This window comes from Pan paniscus, chromosome 3 (assembly GCF_029289425.2).
Source record: "Pan paniscus chromosome 3, NHGRI_mPanPan1-v2.0_pri, whole genome shotgun sequence".
NCBI classification, from domain to species: domain Eukaryota; kingdom Metazoa; phylum Chordata; class Mammalia; order Primates; family Hominidae; genus Pan; species Pan paniscus.
Window position 1 is genome coordinate 125,398,768 of NC_073252.2, and position 25,519 is coordinate 125,424,286.

Below are 25,519 nucleotides of genomic sequence, written 5' to 3' on the forward strand. Positions count from 1 at the left end.
CAGGGAATGACTAGTGGGCCCGTATGCATGAAGCACAGAACTGAGGGAAAGTTAAGGGCAGTTTCCCAAGTTTGCTGAATCACTGGGGGCACTTGTTTAAAATAGAGATTTCCAGGCCCCTCTCCTGGAGATTCTGATCCTGTTGATGTGGAGCAGGGCCTCAAAATCTGTATAACAAGCTCCAGTTGATTCTTTTGAATAGACAAGTTGATCAGCTTGATTAACTTACGATGTAACATGGAATAAACCATTTAATTCTGAATTGGTGTTCAATTGTTTGTAGAATTGGAGAAAAAAATTTAAAAGAAGCTACACAGTTTGGACTTTGTTCTCTATTTAAGGAGGTGCCATGCAAGGTTTATGAGGCAGGGTATGAAACTATTAGATGCTTACAAAAAAAAATTGATGAAAAATTTGTAGGAAGAAAATGTGATATTTTCCTAAAATTTGTAAATGTCCTTTTTTAATTTCTTATTTTATTTTTTACTTCCAATAAGTTGCTTTTAAAACAAGGAAAGGTTAACTTATTAAAGAGGTAACTAAAGCACTTTTTATTTTGAAATGGAATCTTAAATCATTTCTAATGTTTAAGATTGTGGTGAAAGTAAGCATGTATATTTTACCATGAAACTCAAAATAATGAGTATAGTTACTCCAGCTTTTTAAAATAATATTGTTTCTCTGATTTTAAAAGTAATACATTTTTTGTTGGATCTCAATGCTAATGGAAATATTTGTTTCCCTTCCTTCCTGTCTCCACTTTCTTCAAACTTCTGACCCCATTACTTCCTCCATCACTTTCAGCTGGCAAGGTTGCAGCCTACTTACCAGACGATAAACACTGTCACATGGAGACTGCCTCAGCTTCCTGCCTGAAACTGGCAAGTCACCATCCACACCAGCGCCCTTCTTTGGCTCTTTCCTCTAGTTTTAGGGAAGAGGTGTCCAGGGAGGTCATATCCCTCCTTCTGTGCCTTGGATGCTATCCCCTCCTACCACCTCAAGGACCTCCTGTTACCAGAAAGGGGTCCCAATCCAGACCCCGAGAGAGTTCTTGGACCTTACCCAAGAAAGAATTCGGGGCAAGTTCATAGAGTAAATTGAACGCAAGTTTATTAAGAAAGTAAAGGAAAAAAGAAGGGCTACTCCATAGGCAAAGCAGTGGCATGGGCTGCTTGACTGAGTATACTTATAGTTATTTCTTGATTATATGCTAAACAAGGGGTGGATTATTCATGAGTTTTCTGGGAAAGGGGCGAGTAGTACCCAGAACTGAGGGGTCTTCCCTTTTTTAGAACATATTAGATAACTTCCTGACATTGCCATGGCGTTTGTAAACTGTCATGATGCTGATGGGAGTGTCTTTTAGCAACTAATGCTCATTATCCTCACTGCTCACTGTACTCTAATTATGATTCGCATATAGTGAGCAGTGAGGATGACCAGAGGTCACTTTTGTAGCCATCTTGGTTTTGGTAAGTTTTGGCTGGCTTCTTTACCGCAGCCTGTTTTATCAGCAAGGTCTTTGTGACCTGTATCTTGTGCCGACCTCCTATCTTGTCCTGTGACTAAGAATGCCTAACCTCCTGGGTAGCAGCCCAGTAGGTCTCAGCCTTATTTTACCCAGCCCCTATTCAAGATGGAGTCGCTCTGGTTCAAATGCCTCTGACACTCCTTTTGCCCATTACCCCTTTACAAACTCCTCCTCCTGTTCTTCAACTTTAGTAACATATAGACCTCTTTTAAGGAAAAACTATTGTGGATTTCCATGGATGACTTAAGTTTTTTAATTATAATTTTAAATAAATGAGGTATAAACTGTGCTTTATAGCTCCTATGTAAGATGAAAACAATTTTATGAATTAATACAAATAAATTACAAAATGTAATCGCTGTTATAACACTATAAAAACACATTTAGAAATTAAAACCATAAAACCTAGGAAATTCAAATGTATATAGTTTAATGTACATTTGTACATGTAATATACAAATTCAAATGTACACAGTTTAATGTATATTTGTACATGTAATGTACAGTTAATGTAAATACAACTAAACTTCAGCTTAAAAGTATAAGCTGCATACTGCAGCTTGTTTGGCTGTGAGGAAGGTAAAATATACTATCCTGGCCATTTAAGTTTAATACACTTGAAAAACAGCAAGTGCCTTTGTGCTGCTTCTTAAAAGCAACAGATGAAGCTCCCATGTGAAAGACACCCTCCCTATACTAGAAAAATGTAACATTCTTATTCTCAAGGGCATAGAAGTGAAACCAAGAGAATTCTGTACAGACCTTGTTAAAATAACTTATCTTTTAAGCTTCCCAATTTAGTTTAGTTGCTTCTTCACAACTAACTATTCTTTGTCCAATCCAGTATATAAGTTAACTGACTCTAACTGCTTCTTTGGGTCTTCATTTCTTTATGAGGGCTCCCCTGCCATGTAAAACTTGGATTCTAGAGCAAGGAGAGAGGTCTGTCTGCCAGGCTCAAATTTGCGAGGTGGGAGTGGGTTCCAGCCTATTCAGGGAATGGCCAGTTGGCCTGTATATGTGAAGCACAGAACTGAGAGAAAATTTAGGGCAGTTCCCCAAGTTTGCTGAATCACAGGGGGCACTTGTTTGAAATAGAGATTTCCAGGCCCCACCCCTGGAGATTCTGATCCTGTTGATGTGGAGCAGGGCCTCAACATCTGTATAACAAGTTCCAGTTGCTTTTCTTTTGTTAATCTATTTTAGGTAAGTTTAATTCTCAGGCCCAGCTGGGACCCTAAGAAGATGGAGGTAGAGTTTTTCTGCCCCTGCAACAGCTACAATTCAGGTTCCTTTGAGTTCTCCGTGCATATACCCATACCGGCCATGTGATGACTCATCTCCCATTACTCTTTCTCTGTTGGAACCATGCCATAATAACAATATAAATTAATACTTCCTCTAAGAAATTTGTCATGGCCCCACGTATACTACTTTGGTTTTTTCTGGATATTCCATTAGAACCTTGTATTTATTGTAATACTTATCACTATGTTATAATTGCCCATTAGAGAATCCCCAGCACCCAGCCTTTTAGATCATAAAATAACATTATATCCTTTTTTTACACCCTGCAACATGAACATTTCCCCCATGCTTTACTCTTTGAACACATGCTAGTTAAAATCATAATCATCATATTTTATATATATTTAACTTTTCCCCCATTATTTGACATTTTAAGATTGCTTTCAGCTTTTCACTTTTACAAATTTTATAAACTTGCATCCTTTCTCAGAGTAGATATCTAATAGTTGAATTACTGGGTTTTGAGGGAGGAAATTTCATGTAATGGTTATTGACTTAGCTTCATTTCTTGGTTGACTTTGTTGACTGCTAGCCATGTAACCATTAGTAAGATGCATAACTTCTCTAAAGCTTAGTTTCCTTATTTAATATAGAGAAAATATTTACTTCATAGTATGTGAATGCTCAGCATTGTATATGAATAAAGTAAGCAGAGCCAAAGCTGACTCTCAATCAATGCTAGCTGTTATTTTTGTACTTAAAAAATACTTGATATAGGTATTCATAAATAACAGGTAGATTTTACCTGTTTACACTTCCAACTTTAGTAATGTGAACACTTAATTAGATTATAAAATTTTGAGTTAGAAAATAAACATGAAGTTGATTCCACAGGATTGCCACTCATTTGTGGCACTCTACAATATCCACTTGGGATAACCGTGAAAATGTTTGCAATTGCGAAACAATATGAAACCCATAAAACAATGGAGCGTATTTACATTAACACCTAGATCGCGTTGCTTAAAAGCGTCCATTACTTGCACGGATGAGGTCCTAAGGAAAGGTAAAATGCGGTTTCCTTCACCTCGAAGGAAATCCAGGCTGACCGACAGCTGTTAGGCATTATAAACACAGGACAAAGAGTAAACTGGATATCCAGCACTGGAAGAAAAAGGTGAGAAACCCAGTGGATCTCCGCCTGTTTTAACAAGTTATGCTACTCTAAGGAAGAGCGTTCCGGGGAGCGTAAGCGGTGAAGTTTTAGCTATTTCTAGCCTTCCAACCGAGAAGCCCTCCTCGAAGTTTCAGCCCATTGGCTGCTTTCTGTTCTCCTTGTTTCTTCTGGGAAGCTTCTCCGTCTCCCCGGCAACGCGACCTGCCACCAATGCAGCTAAGGATTGGTGGTCACATGGCCTCTGCCTCTCCCCAAGCAGAGGCAACATGGCGGCCTCAGCAAGCTGTAGCTGCGAGATTTGAATTACTCCACTCGTAGCTATTGCATTCCTGACGATGGCCTCTGTGGCTTCGTGCGATTCGCGTCCGAGCTCAGACAAGCTCCCTGGAGACCCCTCTTCACAAGAAGAAGATGAGGACTATGATTTTGAAGATCGGGTCAGCGACTCGGGTTCATATTCCTCAGCGAGTAGCGATTATGAGTAAGGTTTTCAAAGAGGGACAATTAAGCCCATCCCTTCAATCCAGAGAATATACACGTGGGCTGGGGGAACTGCAAGGGTGTTGGGGTGGTTGGAATCGAGTATTTGGGGCTCTATAATAAGTGGGATTTAATTGCACCACGTTCCATCGTATGGTGGTGTAAGCAGAAATGACAATGCCATTCTTTGCTACTGTAGGTTTTTTTTTTTTTTTTTTTAATGATTCTTAGATGAGGAGAATCTCCTCTTTTTGGTCATGGGCTCTGTCTAGGCCATAGGAGGATATATCTGTAACAGCGTTCAAAAAACTCTGTTCCGATCGCAGTGTCTTCTTGCTTCTTTGGTGTGACCTTTGTGGCTTAATCTCTTTAGTATTTGGAGTGGAGAGACACCCTACGCGTTTTATAAGGCAGTTGTTAAATTTATGTAGATTTTTTTCTGTTATGGAAATGAATAGCTATATAACAGAAGGAACGCCCACCCATAGTCTCACCATCAAGGACAACCTCTCAGCACTTCTGGATATTTCTGCTGTATTTTCCTATGCATCTCCATGATTTTCTTGTTTTCCATTTTACGTCATAATTTAATTTTTAAAAATACAGATACCTAAAGGTTTCACTTTCTTAATAATGCCATGAAAAGGTTATTTTGATTCACAGTATTCAGTGCTACTTCATTTTTAAGAAAAATCTACCCCTTACTGCTATGAATTAAGAACTTTAGAAAAGTCAACTAGCAGTAGCTTGAAGAGAATGACTAATCGTGAAAAAGTTTTGGTGCCAAAATGTCAACTAACCCAGTAATGGACAACCATACCTGGTCAGTTTTAGGATGACATTTTATGTGTATTTAGGAACAACAGTTACAAATCATTTATATGTATGTAGGAGCAACAGTTATTTGGCAATTGTTTTTACCTATCAGTATGTAAAAGATTTTTATCATTGCCTTTAAAAGTATGGTGGGGAAACCTGTTTAATACATTCTTGAAGACTTAAACAAATTTTAAAATATCGTATTTTTTTGTAATCTGCTGTAGGCATTAAAAAAATAATTTTAAAATTCATGATTATTACACAAGGCTGCTGGAAGGAAATATGAATTACATAGAACCTTATTTGGTCTTGGTATGTGAAGCCATAGACAGTGTAAGTCTCAAACTCTTGGCTTCTCCACATTTTAGAGTCACATACTTTTAGCCCAGAAAGAATCTATAATTCACGTATAGTTGCACAGCTGAGTGTTGTCAGTGTGAGAATTCAAGACGCCTGATACCTAATGGGCCACCATGACTTTGATGGGATTAAAATAGTGAACTTTGTTTCCTAGGAAATGACCAATCTGAGGACCTTGTGATAGGAGAACTTGTCACTTAAAAGAATAAAAGTATTTCATGATTCAAAATACACGTATATATGTTATATTTTAGCTTTTAAAAAATGATGATTAAGCTTTTCACATGTCACTAATCACGCCACATGTTGTAGTGTCTTTATCCTCCTAATAATAAAAGTATAGAAAATCCCTATCATAAGATGTTTTGCTTGTCTGTATTTCAAGTCCTACCAAGTTTCAAATTTTAAGTCTGTCCCTTCTTGATTTGTAGGACATGAGGGTTAATTTGCTGAACTTACCAGGAAGGCTTATGTTCGGTTCTTCCCTTATAGTAGATGTTTACTTCCCTAAGCTGCAGTCATCATTACAAACAGTGGCCTTCCCAACTTGTACAGAACCACTCTTTAATCAAAGGTACAGGAATGCCAACCTTAGTCTTTCTCATTAAAGCAAAGACATGAATTTCCTATTGTATTTCATGGACTACGTGAAGCTTACTAAGGAAGTTGTACTGCATATTGACTCACATAAAGTATCCTGAATTTTCAAGGTTTTAGTTACCTGCGTGTTCTTTTTAGAAGTTACTGTTTCATACATGCTTTGTACCTGAGCTGTATGTGATTGTCAATATAGAATTTAAAAGTTTATCATCTTTGAGATAAAATTACATTATGGTAAATTCTGGTAGAGTTCTTTTAATAGGTTTGTTTTAGGTTTGTTAAAGAATAAGAGTTTATATTGCTGCAGTATGTCTTAAGTTGACACATGGGCACGTACCCTGGGAGGCTTCAGAGATAATACTGGTGGGTTGGTTGGGTTGAGGGAGCCATTAGCTAGTTTTAGCATTAAGATAACAGAAATCACACATTCACCTGCAACAATGCCAAGTTACCAGCTAATATGCCTAGTTCATGTTACAGAGAGTTTGTCAATGTTGTGACTTGGATTTTTAATTTTTCAAAGTGAATTTTTTGTTGTTGTTACATCAGTTTTAAAACTGGCTGTTGGAGAGAAACAGGAATCATTTTAAATGAGATATTAGCTGTTAAAGCTAAGGAACTTCCACCTAAAACACAAGGATTGGCTGGAGAAGGGAGGTATGTCCTTTAAATTTTTTTCTGGGACTTTAAAAATAGCTTCATTGAAGGATAATTAATATACAAAAAACTGCACATATTTTTAATGTACAATTTGATGTTTTAACATGTATATGTCTGTCAAGAAAATGAACATATCCATCTAGCCTAAGAGTCTCCCCATGTACCTACTTAAGTCCATTTATGCCTCTCCTAATAACCATTTATCTGCTTTTTGTCACTCTATAGGAGTTTGTAGTTTCTAAAGTTTCATAAAGATGGAATTGTACAGTATGAATGTTCTTTTTTGTCTGCCTTCTTTTATTCAGCATAATTACTTTGAGATTCATCCATGTTGTTGCCCCCATTAATAGTTCATCTCTCGGCAAGGTATGGTGGCTCATACCTGTAATTCTGCTTTTGGGAGCCAACGCAGGAGCATTGCTTGACACCAGGAGTCAGAAACCAGCCTCGGAAACATAGTGAGACCCCCATCTCTAAAATGAAAAATAAAAAAATTAGCCAGGCATGATGGTACGTGCCTATAGTCCTGCAACTTGGGAGGCTGAGGTGGGAGGATCACTTAAGCTCAGGATTTCAAGGTTGCAGTGGGCTGTGATCACACCATTGCACCCCAGTCTGGGTGACAGCAAAATTTGTCTGAAGAAAAAAAAGTTCTTTTTTTTTGTACAGTGAAGCCCTATCACCATTGTACACTAAAGACCTATTCTGAGCTGGGCTCACACCTGTAATCCCAGCACTTTGGGAGGCCGAGGCGGGCGGATCACCTGAGGTCACTAGTTCGAGACCAGCCTGGCCAATATGGTGAAACCCCCATCTCTACTAAAGATACAAAACATTAGCTGGGCATGGTGGTGTCCACCTGTAATTCCAGCTACTCGGGAGGCTGAGCCAAGAGAATCACTTGAACGCGGAAGGCGGAGGTTGCAGTGAGCCGAGATCGTACCATTGCATTGCAGCCTGGGTGACAAAGTGAGACACCATCTCAAAAAAAAAAAAAAAAAAAAATTCTGTACAGCAAAGCCCTAACACAAAATATTTTGCTGGTCTGTGATTTTTGTTCTGCCAGAGTTACATCATATCCCCAACTCAATGATGTGTAGAAATGCTGGCTTTCCTCTCTTTCTTGAATTTTTAACATGGGAACATACTACTTGTGAAGAATCAAAATATTTCATTTAGACTCATGATGCCATACTATTAATATCCAATTTAGGATAGTATTTCCTACTTTTTCTTCTGCTCTGAACCCTGACTCCTTTTTACTTTTAATTTAATACAGATTAAAAAGGCACATGGTATATAACTAGGTTTATGATGAAAAATGCTATTACCCTGCTGTCATCTCTACTTCCAGCTCAGTGTGTGAAGAGAATTCATTGTCTTCCATTTCTCCTCTAAGGCTACCCATCTCATTTACTGACATCATTATCTCCTTACTGTTGTCTTCAGATCTGATGTCTCCAGTACTATTGACTTCCTTCTCTGGTTTTCTCTTCTCCATTCTCACAGGCACTGCCTTACTTAAAAGGTTGCCTCTTGCCTCTTGCCTGTTTCCCATGCACCAGTGGAGTTGCCTCCTAACTAATCTGCATGCCTCTGATTTCTCCTGTTTCTGGTCTTTCTTCCATACCACTGCCAGTTTGCTTTCTAAAACACAGTTCTAAATCATTTTTCTACTCTACTCAAAAGTTTGGTGGCCTTCCAAATAAATTCTAGGTTCCTTAGGATGATTTTTAAATTTTAGATCTGTCCCAAGTCTTTCCTGTCTCATTTCTATTGATCTCCCTGTTCATTATTGAAAATGATTATCCACTCATTCTCAAATTGACCACTTGCTTTCACACCCACACCTTTATGTACTTTGTTCTCTCTGTTTGAAATACTCTTTCTTCCTATCTCTACTTGTCAAAATCATTCAAGGTCCCACTTAAGTTCTACCTTCTCCTAGAATCTTTTCTGGTCTCTCTTAGACTGTCTCTCCATCCTGTACTCTAGTCCTATAGCAGTCTTTATTCCTGAGTGTTGGCACTTGCATTTCAGCCATTTGATTAGCTCTCTGTCCCATCTGACATCTTTAAAAGTACAGTAAAGTCCTATCAGAAAATGTTTTGTTGATGTATGACTTTTGTCCTGCCAGGGTTAGATTGTATCACTAATTTAGTGATGCATAGGAATGCCCTGTTTAGCTGAGGGGGCAGGTGGTAGGAAATGTGACCCGGGGAATGAAGTCACTATTAGATGTGTTCCTGATGTAGAAATGTATTACCTGCAGTGAATGAACAGTTATGCATTTATTGACTGATCCCTTTGCCTTCTTTGACATGCTTAACAGTTATTCTAATATTGCTTAGCAAGAAGAGCTTCAGCTCATCTGAGACTCCCTACCCCTAAGCTGCTATATCATCCAGCATACATTTTAATGATTGAAATTCATGGTGTTCCTTTAGTAAATGATCAGAAGACCATCAAGAGTGAAAATTAGATATTGTTGGTAGACAGAACACAGAAAAGAAAACACAGAAAAGCATAGGCAGGCAAGTGCTTACTGAATAAGTGCCGGATAGAATCCATATTAATTTGTCACAGTGTTTTTATTGTGTGTGGTTTTTCTCTGTTCCTAGAATTGTCCTGTTATACCTATTAGCACCACATAACTATATGTGTTGACCACTTCGGTAAAGTGCATTGTGCTTTGCCCACTAAGAAAAAAAGAAAAAAGTATACTATAACAGATTTGGAATAGTAACAAGTGTTTATTTTCCTTAACTAAGGAAATGTGCCAGTGGGGCTGGCTGTTTTATAACTCCTTTCTTGTGGTAGTTAAGGAAATTGCTGTACTATTGCAAATGATGAAAAATGCTGGCATTAATGCAAATAAAGACCTGAGAGATTCAAATAACTATTAGAGGGGTATTAAAAGATTTAGTGTTGACCTAGATATTTTTGAATACGTCAGGAATGAGACAATTATTAGCATTATCTGAAGTTCATTTTCTTTAATATATTTATGTTACAGCTTATGTAAGTGAACTTGCTTATTTGCAAATTAACAAGTCTTTCTTTGGGAAGAAGGGCTCTACTCCTGTTTACCACATCATTTAGGGCCTTGAATACCAATTAAAATGCCCTAAAACGTTGCTGGCAGGCTATAAACATACACTTATTCTGCTTAAAGCAAAGCAGAATAAACAAAATAAGACTCATTGAAAGAAAATTGAAAAACATTTACACAATAATTATGCAGCTTGTACTATAAGGTCTTAGAAAATTTTGAAGGCGTATTTATATTAGTGCTGAAATATGACCCATGTACTACAAAGATCTGAATTAAAACTGCTAGATTTAATTCCTTCCATTAATTTTCTTTTTATTTTTGAGTAAGTTTAGATTTACACAAGAGTTCCAAAGATAGTACAGACTTCCCATAAATCCTTCACCCAGTTTCCCCTGATGTTAACATCTTACACAACTATTATGCATTTGTCAAAACAACACATGAACATTGGTCATTTCTGTTAACTAAACTCCAAACTTTATTTGGCTTTCACCACTCTTCCATTAATGTTCTTTTTCTATTCCAGGATTCAATCCAGAATATTGTATTGTCTACTTAGTCTCCTCTGGTCTGTAACAATTTCTTAGTCCTTTCCTGTTTTTCATTACCTTGATCACTTGGTTATGTAAGGTAGTGTCTGCCAGGTCTCTTCCCTGGAAAGTTACTATCTTTCTCTTTCCATACTCTGTTCTCTGGAAGAGTATAGTCACTAAGTCTATACTCAAGGGGAGGAGGGATTAAACTTCATCTCCTGGAGTGGGGATTATCTATATGTATTGATTTCTTTAATTTAGGGAAGTTGTAATGAAAGGTTAGGTTTTTGTGGGTTTTTTGTTGTTGTTGTTGTTGTTGTTGTTAACACATCCCCTTTCTTCTAATAGGGCTAGAAGAACTAGTTTGGGACAACAGTCATTAGAATTCTATTAAAATTTCTTAATATACTAATCATTTATCCTCTTTTTAAAAAATTGACACATAATAATTACACATATTTGTGGAGTACAATGTGATGTTTCAATAGACATATACATTGTATAGTGATTAAATCAGGGCATTTGGCATATTTATCACCTCATATGTTTATCATTTCTTTGTGATGAGAACATTCAAAAATCCTCTGTTCTAGTAATTTTGAAATATACACTATAATATTGTTAACTATAGTCTCCCTACTGTGTAATAGAACACCAGAATTTATTTCTCCTATCTAACTGTAACTTTGTACCCGTTGACCAATCTCTTGATGCTTACCTAACTCGGAACTATTACTCTGGAGTAGGAATAAAGAACCTTCCAGGAATATTGACCTGTAGGGTCCTTAAAGGCAGTGCCTCGCTTTGCTTCTTGTGTCACTATCACCTACCCTGAAACCTGGCAAACTGAGATCATTAGAGACACCTTCATTTAATGCCAGTTAGAAAAATACAGAAACACAAGAGTTATATCTAGTAAAAGCAAGAGGAAGGGAACTGATATTTATTTGGAACTTAACCATGTCAGGAACAACATTATTGTATTTTCTATTGACAAGAGTCCTGTGAGGTAGCTATAATCTATTTTCAAGAAGAAGAAAACTAAAGCAATCAATCAGTCGATCTTAAAAAGGTTAAAATCATAATAGAACAAAATTTGAACTCAGCTCTTCATGATTTCTCAGTTCATTTGCGTTTCAGTATAAGTTGCCCTTCTGTGTGGGTGTCTCTTATTTACACTTCCCTGTCTCTACCTCTTTATCTTCCTTTTAGTTTCTTCCTCTTTTTAAAAAGTGTCTTTCTCTTCTTAAAATGATGTATATTTAGAAATCTAGACATTAAGAGAGTGGATCCCACACATCGCTAGTGAAAATATAAATTGGTATAGTCTTTTGGGTAAAGATACATATATATATACACATACACACACACGTGTATATTGATGGTTCCTATAACTTTGTGGTGGAAAAACAAGAACTGAACACAAAGCTTATCAGTAGGTGAATGACCAAATGTCCTACATCCTTGATATTGAATATTATGCAGCCACTAGTGATTTCTGAGCTGTATCGTTAAGTGAGAAATTATATATGTACTTTATATAGGTACATATATAATGATTCCACTTTTTCAAAACAGTGACAGAATAACCCTATATGTGTTTTTATATGATTATAAAGCATGGATTTTTTAACAGTGTTCACGTGAGAGAGAGGTAGTAAGAGAAGTATTAAGATTGTGTTCCCATGTATTACAATGAGTCTGCACATGGGTACTCACAAAAGGATGCATGAAAGTATAGTCACCAACTAGAAATCTAGTCAACATGAATCCCTCTCTCTCTCTCTCCCCACCTAATCAGTCTCAAAGTTCTGGTGATTTTCAAGAGTTTCTCACATGTTTTTCCTACTTTCCATGTCTTCTACTATTGCTTTATTTGTCATTTTTGCTTCCGCTACTGAAACAGCCCCCTGACTAGCCCTCCTGCCTTGAGTCTTGTCCACCTCAAATCCACCAACGATTTACTTGCCAAAGTAGACCTATCCAGGGATATCTAACACGTAAACTCTCTGCTTAAAACTCTGTGTTGATGCCTTCTTACCTGCACTACAAAAGCCAAACCCCTTAGGGTGATCTAAAAAGCCTGGCAAAACTAGGGCTTAACCACTTCTGTCATTCCCCACCTTCCGCATTTACTCTGGCAACTGCAGACTGCCAGTGGTTGTCCGTCTAGGCCATGGGGACTATCCTCAGGTCTTTGCTTATGCTGTTACTCCTGTTTGAAATCCTCTTCACATCTTTCCCTTCAGCTCCCCACCTCTCTCCCTCCCTCATTTATCCTTTCAAACTGGTTTCTGGGGTCTCCCTGATCTCCCCTCAACCTCCAGCTAGGCTAAGCTGGGTGACTCTCCCGTATGGCTAAGCTGGGTGACTTTCCTGTATGGCTAAGCTGGGTGACTCTCCTGTATGCCTCTATCTTGTACTTACCCTGTGTACTGTCATGAATTCTTTCTCACTTTCTCTTCTTTACTAAGCAAGGGCGGGAACTGACATTCTCGTCATTATAATTCTGGTACTTACCATAGTTCCTGGCGCTGTTTAGTTGCTCCACAATTGAATGCCAAGATGCTATCCCCTTGGCCACCACGTGCATGGATCTTTGAATCATAACCAAAAGTGATTTCACATTCAAACTTTAGAGATTGAAATGAATCGTCTTCATATTTAGTAAGTGGAAAAGATGTTTCTTTTATATATCTCTAATACAAATAACTTACCAGGTTAAAAGGGTGAGATAATAAGGCTGATATACTTTATTCATTGTTTAAATTGATATATATATATTTTAAATTGATACATATGTTTTTAAGTAATTAATGTGCAATCATGGTATTTACACTGTAGCAATTAAAATTAAGGTAGCTTTGTTACTAAATGATTATGGTGGGGATATAGTTATTTAGACTCTCAAGAGTAGAACTGCATAGTTATTTAAATATTGATTCTGTGGGTACAGATAGGTATTGTTGAAATAAGTGATATTTGGTTGATAATCTGCAATAAGTGAGGCTTAGTGCCTATGATGATGCCACACACTGGGAACCAACAAGTCCCAAAGAAATGTTAGTTTTGATATTTTCAGCTTGTTAGGCATTTTTAAAAATGACTCATATGTAGCTGAAAATTCTGTATTAATGACCAGCCACAGACCAGGGCAGTGGTTAGTTTGAGTTGAGTAATAGAACAGTATATTTTGGGGGCTAATTTTCAAAGTGTTTAGAAAGAGACATTTGACTTTTAAGTTAAGAGAACTGGAGTTGCTAATAAACACTGCAGAAAACAGAAATGTCTTCTATCTGATTTAATGATTACAACACAAATTATACTCTTTCAGGCCGGGATATTACAGCTCATGTTTCTGAAAAGACTCTCTACATGTTAATTTTTCCACTATTACTAGTTTCACTTTAAAGAATAGCAGTTTGAAAGGTAAACTGTTCATAACATTGAACAGGGTAGAGTTTAGGTTTGTTACCATGAGTATTTTTGCTCCTTAATGCTATTTCAATCATTTTAATAGCAGTAATTTTGTTTTTTTTTTCAGTGGCATACTTCCCAGTTAAAAATATTTTTTATAATCACTATGAATTATGTAATATGTGCTTTTTTTCTACTACAATTTTTCATAAAAAGGAGTTTTATGGAAATTATAGACAGTAAAGTGATCATTACTATATTAACTGTGATTATAAACGGGTTGTTTTCAGGACAGATTTTAGTTCATGGTGAAGTGAATGTTTCTTTTTTGAAAACTTATGTAAAAGTCTGTTAAAGCTGGCTTTAGCTTTCATTTTAACCTGACAGCCATCCTAAATAATTTCTATGCAAATAATAGATTTTCATGTACAATTTCCAAATGGCATGCTTGTGTGGATATAATTGCATAATCAACTGCTAATGCAAATTATCATTCAGTGAAATTGTTTAAAGTGAGCAGTAACCACACAGTGGTTGATTTAATTTTTTTCAACTCATAGATTCTATAAGGGGACCATCTCTTTTTTCATTGGTTTTCCTTTCTATTGCTATGCCTTTTTGATTCCTTCTCCCCCAACTCCTATTCAAAGCTCTACAAAAAAAGCATCCTATATGAAATAATGTTGAGGCTCACAATAAATTAGAAATAGTAAGGATAATTTGAAATAATAAAGAAGTTTCACCCTTTCCCATCTTCCTGCTCCCCAGCCCCAACCCTCACCCCCATGCCAGGATGACATACCTTTTTTTTATATATTGGGCTGCTATTAAGATTATCTTTTCTCTCTTTCATAGTGATCTTGAGCCTGAATGGCTGGACAGTGTGCAGAAAAATGGAGAGGTGTTTTATTTGGAATTGAGTGAGGATGAAGAAGAAAGCCTCCTTCCTGAGACACCAACTGTGAACCATGTCAGGTTCAGTGAAAATGAGATTATCATTGAAGATGATTACAAAGAAAGAAAAAAGTATGAACCCAAACTCAAGCAGTTTACCAAAATTTTAAGAAGGAAAAGACTTTTAACCAAGCGCTGCAATAAAAAAAATAGCAATGACAATGGACCAGTATCCATTCTAAAGCATCAGTCCAATCAGAAGACAGGAGTCATTGTCCAACAGCAGTACAAAGATGTGAATGTTTATGTAAACCCCAAAAAGCTAACTGTTATCAAAGCCAAAGAGCAGCTCAAGCTTCTGGAAGTGCTGGTTGGAATTATTCATCAGACCAAGTGGAGCTGGAGAAGAACCGGAAAGCAGGGTGATGGAGAGAGGCTTGTGGTTCATGGCCTGCTGCCAGGTGGATCTGCTATGAAGAGCGGTCAGGTACTCATTGGTAAGTGTTGCTGGTACACATCCATCCCTGTTTACAGAGATCTTGATTAATGATGACACCTTGCGGGAAATGTGATAAAAACAATTATATACAGTCTCCACAGATAAAGAACTGATTAATGACATTTGGTACAGTAGAGAAATGGTTACACATGGTGCACTACAAGGCACAGTGTTCTTAAAATGACCAGTTCAGTGTGTTGAATATGTGTGTGCCTTGTTCAGGCCAAGAAATAGCTTACCTAATTTTCAAGTTTTGAATTATATAATTTTATTTCATCTTGGTTATATTTGCTGACAAGAAAAAAAAGTTGATCATAGAGTGATAATTTAGGTTTGAATGGCTATATCCAGTAACAGGATACAAAAATATATAATTTATGAATAAAAATACTTTTAAATTGTATGTTTGCCCTTGAGTACACTAAGTTCTTGGAGTGGTTTTCAACTGTTTCATTTGGCATATTTAGCAACAGTGGTGTTATATATAAATTTCCTTTTAAGGGCGTGTGTCATAAAATATATCTGTCATAAAATAGCCCACCAATTTTCAAGAAAAATAAACCCACAAATTATTCTGAATATATATTAAGATGAATATTTTGTGTTGCTGATAAATTTTAAGCTGTTAGATACAATGTTTGAGTTAGTAGCAATCTAATTACTTAAAGATAAATGAGTCAAATTTGAGGATATATTATTACTAAAATTTAAAAGTAATAACAGTTCTAAAAGCTGACAGTCTTTTAAGTTTATCTAGCATAAGAGGTTTAAATGAAGAACATTTACAGATACATTTACAAATATTTCCAACTTTAAATCTGAATTTCATTTGTTTGTTCACTGATTTGACAGTTTGTTTTTTTAGCATCTGCTAAGTGCCAGGAATACAAAGATTACTTTACTGATCCAATTATTTCTTGAAAGGAGCTATGTTTTAGTGGAAGAGATGGGTTACAGATAGGCAGGTAGCTCCTCACTGTCTGATAAGTGTCATCATAGAGGTTTACAAGGAGGATCATATGGAATCTTGTAAGAAGGGCATCTGTGGCAAAGTATGTGTTCCAGAATGATCTCAACAGGATCTGCACACTTTCTTAAAATGTAGTGTTGATACTCCTCCCACGGAGAGTTGTGCTCTGTGTCATTGAATCTGGGTGGGCTGGTGACTACAGCTTAATTGGTGCCATGTGACTTAAGAGGTTGGATCATAAAAGGTGATACAGCTTCTGCCTGGTTATTTTGGGGATACTTACCCTTAGAACCCAGTCACCATTGTGTGAAGAGGTCAAGACACCAGTGATCCAGCTGATAGCCCCAACTGAAGCCCTCGCCACCAGATGTGAGTGAGAATCCTTTAAGATGACTCCAGCCCCAACCACCATCTGGCTGTAACTGCATGAGGAATCCCAAGTGAGAAACACAGCTGACCCCAGTTAACCCCAGAACCAGGAGAGATGATAAATTATTGTTGTTGTTATTTTGTTATTTTTTATTTTATTTATTTATTTATTTTTGAGACAGAGTTTTGCTGTTGTCACCCAGGCTAGAGTGCAATGGCGCCATCTCGGCTCACTTCAACCTCTACCTCCTGGGTTCAAGCGATTCTCCTGCCTCAGCCTCCCGAGTAGTTGGGATTACTGGCACCCACCACCATGCCTGACTAATTTTTTTGTATTTTTCAGTAGAGATGGAGTTTCACCATGTTGGTCAGGCTGGTCTTGAACTCCTGACCTCAGGTGATCCACCCGCCTCAGCCTCACAAAGTGCTGGGATTACAGGCGTGAGCCACCGTGCCTGGCCAACTGTTGTTGTTTTAAGCCTCAGAATTATCTGGATAGGCCTGGCGTGGTGGCTAACACTTGTAATCCCAGCACTTTGGGAGGCCAAGGTGGGCAGATCACTTGAGGCCAGGAGTTTGAGACCAGCCTGGCCAACATGGCAAGACCCCGTGTCTACTAAAAAATACAAAACTTAGCTGCGCCTTGTGGTGCATGCCTGTAATCTCAGCTACTGGGGAGGCTGGGGCACGAGAATCACTTGAACCTGGGAGGCAGAGGTTGCAATGAGCCAAGATTGTACCACCACACTCCAGCCTGGGGGAACACAGTGAGACTCTGTCTCAAAAAAAAAAAAAAAAAAAATTGTTTGGATGACTTATTATGCAACAATAGATGACTGGAACAGGGGCTAATACATACTTACATTCTCTTGGGTCCTCTACTTTCCTTCTTGTGAAATGATAGGATAGAACTAAATATCTCTATGGTTTGTTCTTTTTGTTCTGTAAAAGGAGCCAGAATTCATTTAACATGCCCCCCTTTCAGTGGTGTTTCCTGTGAGTTGGTAGTTAGATCTTGAGGCCTATCAAACATATTTTATAGGTGGTCTGTGTGCTTCCATCAGGAACAACATATTATCTGCTGTTTTTCTTTTTGTGATATTAACAGTTATTGATGATCATTGCCTAAATCCATTAATTCATTAAGGGACTGCAAAATGGTGGTATTCCAATTCTGTCAGTCTTTCTCGATATTTCAGTTAGACTACTTTCATAAAAAGAAGCTCCCCCTCACCTCTGTTTGGTAACCTTGACATATGGTTTAGACAGGAAAGGCAGGATAAATGTCTGATTTTTCTTCATTTAACAGTTTTCACAAAAACAAGCTGGTACCATTATTCAAGGACTTCTAGAATGGTAGGTTGGGAGGGGCCTTAATTCTCTCTAGTTTGGTGCCCACATATTATAGACGAGGGGTTGAGATTGAAACTCAAAAAAAATAACAAAATTTATTGTTAGTAAATGCATTGGCAGAAAACATTGAGTTTTGAATGTATAAAATGGCAGTATAGTAACTGCTTTTCAAAAACCAGATTCCCTTTCCCTGAAGTCAAATTTGGCTTAATTTAAAGGATCAATTTCAATTCACAATTTGATCTCATTTTTCTGTCCCATACATATGTGCCACTCCTTCTATCCATAAATCCCCACCTCTAACAAGCAAGGCTGATTTATTTTTTTCCTAACTGACCTCCAGATACGCCTTGTGTGTCCATCTTTGCTTTTTAGCATTTGTGATTCCTTTTTTGGTGCATCACAAAGATTGCTTTGTATTACTAGGCTAGTGCATTCATCTTCTATTGCTGCCGTGACAAATTACCACAAACTTAGTGGTTTAAAACAATACAGATTTATCATCTTGCAATAATGTAAGTCAGAAATCTAAAATGGGTCTTCTTGTATGAAAATCAAGGTGTCCACAGGGCTACATTCCTTTTGGAGGCTCCAGGGAAGAATCCCATTCCTTGGCCAGCTTTCAGAGGCTACCTGCATTCTTTGGCTTGTGGTCCTGTCCTCCATCATCAAAGCCAGCAGCATAGCATCTTCCAGTCTCTCTCATGCTGACCCTGACACTTTTGCCTTCCTCCTATAAAGACCTTTATCTTTACCTGACGATCATTCGGATAATCCAGGACAGTCTTCCAATCTTTTAAGTTAATTACAACTGCAAAGTCCTTCTTGCTGTGTAAGGTAGCATATTCAGAGATTTCAGGGATTGAAACATAGACATCTTTGGGGGGCAATTATGCTGCCTACCTCAGTGGGGGGTTTTTTGGTAAAATATGAGGTTTTTTTCTTTTTGCGATAGTAATAATAAACGTTCATTGTAGACAATTTAGAAAATACAATTAAGCAAAAAAGAAAAATTCCATATACCCAAAGACAACATTTTGATATATATCCTCCCTTTTCCTACATTTATATACAATAATCTTTTGTCAAAAATAATTTAAGTTGTATATTCATTTTATATATAGTATAAACACAGCAGTAAACAAACTTTTGCATATATATTTTCATAGCCCTTGGTGCCTTATGTAGTAGCCCTTTAGTACACATATGTTGTTTGATGTTAAGTATATACTGAGAAATTGATGGCTTTTCTCACATAATTTAACTTTACATTGAGGAACTGTGATAAACTGATCTCTTTTTAAAATATTTTATTTGGTTCTTAAATATATCTCTTAATAAAAATTTTCTCATATTTCTACCCAGGCCATTTCTTATTTAACAATGCAAACCAATCATATAATTCATTCCCTTTTAGCCTTTGAAATGGGACAGATCATATTAATGACTCCCGTGTACTTATGGAGAAAGACCTTTCCTTGGGTTTAGGATGTCCACTGCAAAGGTGCAATGTCCGGGAAGCCAGCCATCTCTGAGTCACTTCACAGAAGTGTTCAGAAACACTAGAGGAAAACAAATGTCTGGGAGAATGAGAAGTGGATATAATATTTATTTCATAGAATGGGAAAATTTTCTACTAAACATTTAAAAATATTGGGTATACTACACTTGCTTTCAGAATTTATTTTCATATATTTTTATGATGAACCATCTCCTCTTTTTAGAGGTTTGTTAGACTTGATAATTTTAGATAATACTCCCTATAACACTCAGCTACAGGAATGTATTCATTAGGATTTGGAGAAAAAAGTCATTTGGCACATCATCAAATGGAGTTTTAGTTTAAAGTAACAAATTTAAAATGTTTTTACTATTTCTGTGCCCTGAGGATAACAAACTATAGACAACAGAACTAATCATTAGGATAGTCCAAAAGTGGTTTCATTTTACATTGACACAGCTATACTGTGTCCATCATTCCTTTATTTTTTTTTAATCACTACAGCTATAAGTAATTTTATATAGTACTTTTTTAAAATCTCTTATATAGGAGAAATTAAACAGGCATCTTGTTGTGTTTTTTTTTTTCCAAGTGGACTTCAAGTTGAAAGTTTATTTTGGTCTGCAAGTTCTTACTTTTAAGAAAAGTTTGTCCAAAGTGCTGTAATAGTTAACCATCATAATGACTTGGTGCCCATGCTTGCAAAACTCCCATCTGAGTTGTATCTCTTGAGCATCTAAACCTAGTTCAAGCCTTCACAGTTGGCCTAAGAAACTACTCCTGCTTACTCTGCACTTAACCCCATTCTCATTCAATAGAGTATCAAGGAGAGGAAGGAAAAAAAGGAGGAATAGCAGTACCTACAGTGGCAACATTTTCATCTGTTTGCCAACCCTACAGATGGCCAAGTGATGCCTAATAATGGGTTGCCTTAAAGGAAAGGAACTCTGAACTTAGGGAACACCAATCTTTTATAAAGAACAGTTATTAATAATAAGATATTGAGCACAGCATTGACCTTATTATACCATTCAGTAAACAAGCTTGACCTTTGCTCAGGATGGAAACATATCTCTGTTGTCCAAGGCTGTTCATTACACGAACGTCTTTGAAGAGACAGTCTAGAACAAAGACTCTCAATGCCTCGGCTTGTAAGATGTACAGAAACATGAGACTCATGAAGAATTATCTACCAACACGATTCTACATATACAGGTTGAGTACTCCTTCTTCAAAATACCTGGGACCAGAAGTGCTTCCAATTTTTTTTTTTAATATTGCATTATACTTACCTGTTGAGCATCCCAAATCTGACAATCCCAAATCCAAAATGCTCCAATGAGCATTTCCTTTGAGGGTCAGGTTGGTGCTCAAAAAGTTTTGGATTTTGGAGCATTTTGGATTTTCAGTTTTTGGATTTGGGATACTTAACCTGTATACATGTTTATTATCCATCTTCCCCAAGGAATATTAAGCTCCCTGAGAGTAGAGATTTTTGTCTTTGTTCAATTCTTTGTCTCTAGTACTTAGAATAGTGCCTGGCACACATTAAGTGCTCAGTAAATATTTGTTAAATGAACGGATGAATATGAATTATTTCATCAATTTCCTAATAATATATTTAGGAATGATGAGAAAAATAACTTTGGTATGTCTATATTTCTATTAATATAGCTCACTGGTATTTTGATAGTATCTTTAATTATGTTCTGAAAGTAAATTTCCATTTTAACACTGATATTTATTTTATTATCAGATTTGGAAAACATACACATTTCTTTTAAAGTACACGGAAAAGGAAATTTTTACCAAACATGCAGTGTATTTTGATATGGTTGGGGCCTTTGAAGAAAAGAACTGTGTGTAGACATAGATCAATAACAGAAGTGAATACCATAGCATATTGTGTTATGATATGCCACATGGATTTAATTAGAATTTCAGCTGGGTTTTTGTTTTGTTTTGTTTTGTTTTTACTGTGGGTCTAAGTGGTTAGATTCAATTTTGTCAAGTACAGTATTTGGTTCATGCTAACAAATTTTCCATTTGTTCTTTGGGTTTACATAATTCTCCCAATTGTATCAAGAATAAAAATAGTTATTTTTTTAATATCCATAGGTTGTATTATTTATGGTGCAATAATGGGCAGTATTATAGATTAAGAAGAGTAAAGTTAGGAGAGTAGCCCTGCCACCAATGAGCTGTATAAACCTGGACAAGTTCCTGCTTGTCTGCACCACATTTCTCACTGTACTTTGAGGATGTCAGAGTAGCTGTTTAATGTTCCAATTCTAGACCTCTATGGTTTTTAGATATTCATAAAACTATCTTTTATTGTTATTCTGGTTTCAGGTGATGTCCTTGTTGCTGTAAATGATGTTGATGTTACTACTGAAAACATCGAGAGAGTTCTGTCTTGCATTCCTGGACCTATGCAGGTATGGACATTCTTTTTCTATATTTTATGATGTTACATAAAATAAATATATCGTGCACTATTTTCCTTTTCAAGCTTCTGAAAAGTATCATGTATAATGGATGAGTTACACTGATACTTGCCTATTTAAGAAAATTTAGCTCTTGCTAATATTATTAGCTTTTGGAGATTATTCTAAAAAGAGAAAAATATCTACAAGTAAAATTCTACATAAAGCAGTAACAGCAACAGTAATGAAAACATACATAATTGCAAACTTGCCATTATAACTACCATATATGCTTGTGACAATCTAGTTCCTAGAAGAGTCATTTTAAATAGTCATGGAGTTTTCTGTTCTCTGACTTACTAAGATCACTGTTGCTATAATTTTTTTTTTCCAACGTGATTTTATTTTAAAAACAAATCATACAAGTTTCTTGATTTTTTTTGTTATTTAATTAAGCTTTTCTCCTGGACTTTTGTTTGGCTACTTAACGAATTATTTTTCAATCCTTGTAGATAGAAATAAATTTATTTTATAAAAAGTAATTTTGATACCCTAAACATTGACATTGTGTATCGTAGATGATGTTTTTCCGTTATTAGGGGTATTTTACAAGTGCTATACCTTTTGGTAACAGAGTATAACATGAATACTCTGTTCTAGATAGCATCAGGAATTAGCGTTCTCTTTTTGGGGGGATAGGGAAGATGATATGCTTTATATGGGTTAGAGCAGGGGTCCCCAAACCCTGGGCCACAGACTGGTAGTGGTTCGTGGCCTGTTAGGAACTGGACTCCACAGCAGGAAGTGAGTAGTGGGCAAGCGAGCAAAGCTTCATCTGTATTTACAGCTGCTCCCCATCGCTCACATTAGTGTCTGAGCTCCACCTCCTGTTAGATCAGGGGTGGCATTAGATTCTCCTAGGAGCACGAACCCTATTGTGATCTGTGCATGAAAGGAAGGGATCTAGGTTGTATGCTCCTTATGAGAATCTAATGCCTGATGATTTGTCACTGTCTCCCATCACCCCAACTAGATGGGACCATCTAGTTGTAGGAAAACAGATTCAGGGTTCCCACTGATTCTACATTATGGTGAGTTGTATAATTATTTCATTATATTACAATTTATTATAATAATAATAGAAATAAAGTGCACAATAAATGTAATGTGCTTGAATCATCCCGAAACCGTCCCCCAACCCTGGTCTGTGGAAAAATCGTCTTGCATGAAACCAGGCCCTGGTGCCAAAAAGTTTGGAGACTGGTGGGACAGAGGACCCATCAGGCAGTGAGAGGATAAAGTCGTTTTTGGATTGGTCAGGTTGAAGAATAGAATCCCTGATAAATCAGAATCTCAGCTGCATCTGATTTGAGATTCTGAAATAATAAGGCACATGATGAAATTCCTTATTTTCTGGGAAACAAGATTTCCCTAATGCCCATTTATTTGTTTTAAACATACTTTGTATGCACATGTATGTGTGCGCATGCACACACACACACAGATGCTCTGTAAATTTAGCTATCTTTGGAAATGTAAAATGAAAGTGCTGGGATAACTATGGTAGCTGAGACCAGCAATGCCTAGGAATGGATAGCGAGATGTAGATGGAGATGGGGTGGTGTTTGAAATAGTAACAATCAGGGGGACATCAGCCAGCCATGGTGCTAGAGTAGGTTGTACTGTTACCCACTTTAGTCACTAGATGTGGGGAGGTCCAACAGAGGGTACTAGGGTACTTCAGGGTGCTCAGACAGCAGCTACTTATTGATTAGTAGCGAAGAATTGCAGTATTTTGACGAGTGAGTCAGCTTCCCCCCAAGTGGAGTAGCTATGTATTATCCCTGAGTGAGGGATCCCCTTTTCTTGCCTATGTTGGTTGCAGGTGTGCTTCCAGTATTGCCAGAGTTCAGTCATGTCTATTCTTTCTTCAAAAATATGAAAAGTTATGTTTACAGCAGAATCACATTGTACTTATATTTAATTAACCTTTGCAAATTCAACTGTGCACACTTAGCAGAAGAAAAAGGGAGAGAAAGAAATTAGGATTTAAATATTTTGGACCAGTTCCATCCACAATTAATCCATCCTTGTTAAACATGCAAGAGGAGTCAAGTATACATTTATTGTATGCACGGTTTCTATTAGTATGAAATAATTATACAACTCACCATAACGTAGAATCAGTGGGAGCCCTGAGCTTGTTTTCCTGCAACTAGATGGTCCCATCTGGGGGTGACAGGAGACAGTGACAGATTATCATGCATTAGATTATCATAAGGAGTGCACAACCTAGATCCCCCACATGCACAGTACACAACAGGTTTTGTGTTCCTGGGAGAATCTAATGTCACCACTGATCTGACAGGAGGTAGAGCTCAGGCAATAATGTGAGTGATGGGGAGTGGCTATAAATATGAATGAAGCTTCGCTCACTGGCCACTCCCCTCCTGCTATGCCACCTGGTTCCTAATGGTTCTGGTACCTATCCGTGGCCTAGGGGTTGAGGACCCCTGGTGTAAGAAGATGCCCTTATCCTTAGGAGATACCTGCTGAAGTACTTAGGGACAATGTATTAAAATACCTGCAAATAATTTGCAGGTTCAGCCAAGAAACTTAAAAAATACATATAGAGAAGAGAGGAGTATGGAAGGAAAGGAAAGGAAGACCAGAGAGAAGAGACAAAATGAAGCAAATGTGACAAAATGTGAGCAATAGTGCCATTAGGTGTGGGATTATGGGCAATCATTTTTCTCTTCTTACAACTTTTCTGTAGTTTTAAAATTTCTAAAATAAAATGTTGATTAAAAAAAGAGGTTTTCGAAATTTTAAATAACAAGAACAAAGGTGCAAATACCCATCTAATTGTTGATTTTTGTGACCCTGATCCGTTTCTGCAGCTCTGTGCTCTCATTCATTTAACAGGTACATAATCATGCTTGTAGTACGTTGTCTCTTCCCATCTTTATCCGGGAGCTTGGGTCCAAATTTTGCAGATGACCAAGACTGATTTCATTTAGTACTGGGCCATATCTGGCTTTTCTAGAGCTTTGGAGGAACCTAACTCCTTTTCTAGGAGAACAGCCTGAAGATTATTAGTCTTGGACTCTTCTCTCTCAGGTAGTTCTTAGGCCTAAAGGAGGGGGCAAAGGCTTCTTAAAGGAAATGATTCTTGAGTGGAATGTTTTAACTTTTATTATTTCCTTGTTATACAGAAATGATACATATACTGTGGAAAAATTAGAAAACAAACTAGTAAATTTTAAAAAATATTTGTAAATCTATTCTCAGAACCCAGAAGTAACCATTTATATCAACATTTTAAAGTGCAGGACTTACATGCAAATCAAATTTGCATTTTAGGAATATATCACTCTGGATGGGGGAGGCATATGCAAGACAGGAGGTCAGGAAACCAGGTGGTTGGGTTTGCAGTAGTCCAGAAGAGAGATGATAAAGGCCTGAGCCTTTATTGACCAGGGATGGAGGAGGAGGAGATTAGATTTAAGATAGAGAGGAAGGAAAGAGGACAATATTTTCTACAGGAGAGAGAGAAGTCCAAGAAGCCTTCCAAGTTTTGTCTTGAGTCACTCAGTGAGGTGGCCCAAGAAGAGAAGAGGATGG

The 25,519-nt window shown here is 37.1% G+C and overlaps 1 protein-coding gene across 8 annotated transcripts in view; it reads left to right on the plus strand.

Annotated features, from left to right (window-relative positions):
- Positions 1–25,519, plus strand: part of INTU (inturned planar cell polarity protein) — a 97,709-nt gene that overhangs the window by 6,068 nt on the left and 66,122 nt on the right. For 5 of the 8 annotated variants that reach the window (XM_003823099.5, XM_034959115.3, XM_034959117.3 and 2 more), the window contains exons 1-3: positions 4,158–4,440; positions 14,739–15,274; positions 21,822–21,907. In XM_003823099.5, coding sequence (XP_003823147.2) covers positions 4,295–4,440; positions 14,739–15,274; positions 21,822–21,907 — 768 coding nt within the window. In that variant the 5' untranslated portion in view covers positions 4,158–4,294. Of the gene's footprint in view, positions 1–4,157; positions 6,193–6,767; positions 6,876–14,738; positions 15,275–21,821; positions 21,908–25,519 lie in introns of those variants that run through there. The other 3 variants (XM_063603895.1, XM_063603896.1, XM_034959116.3) reach the window with 2 other exon arrangements.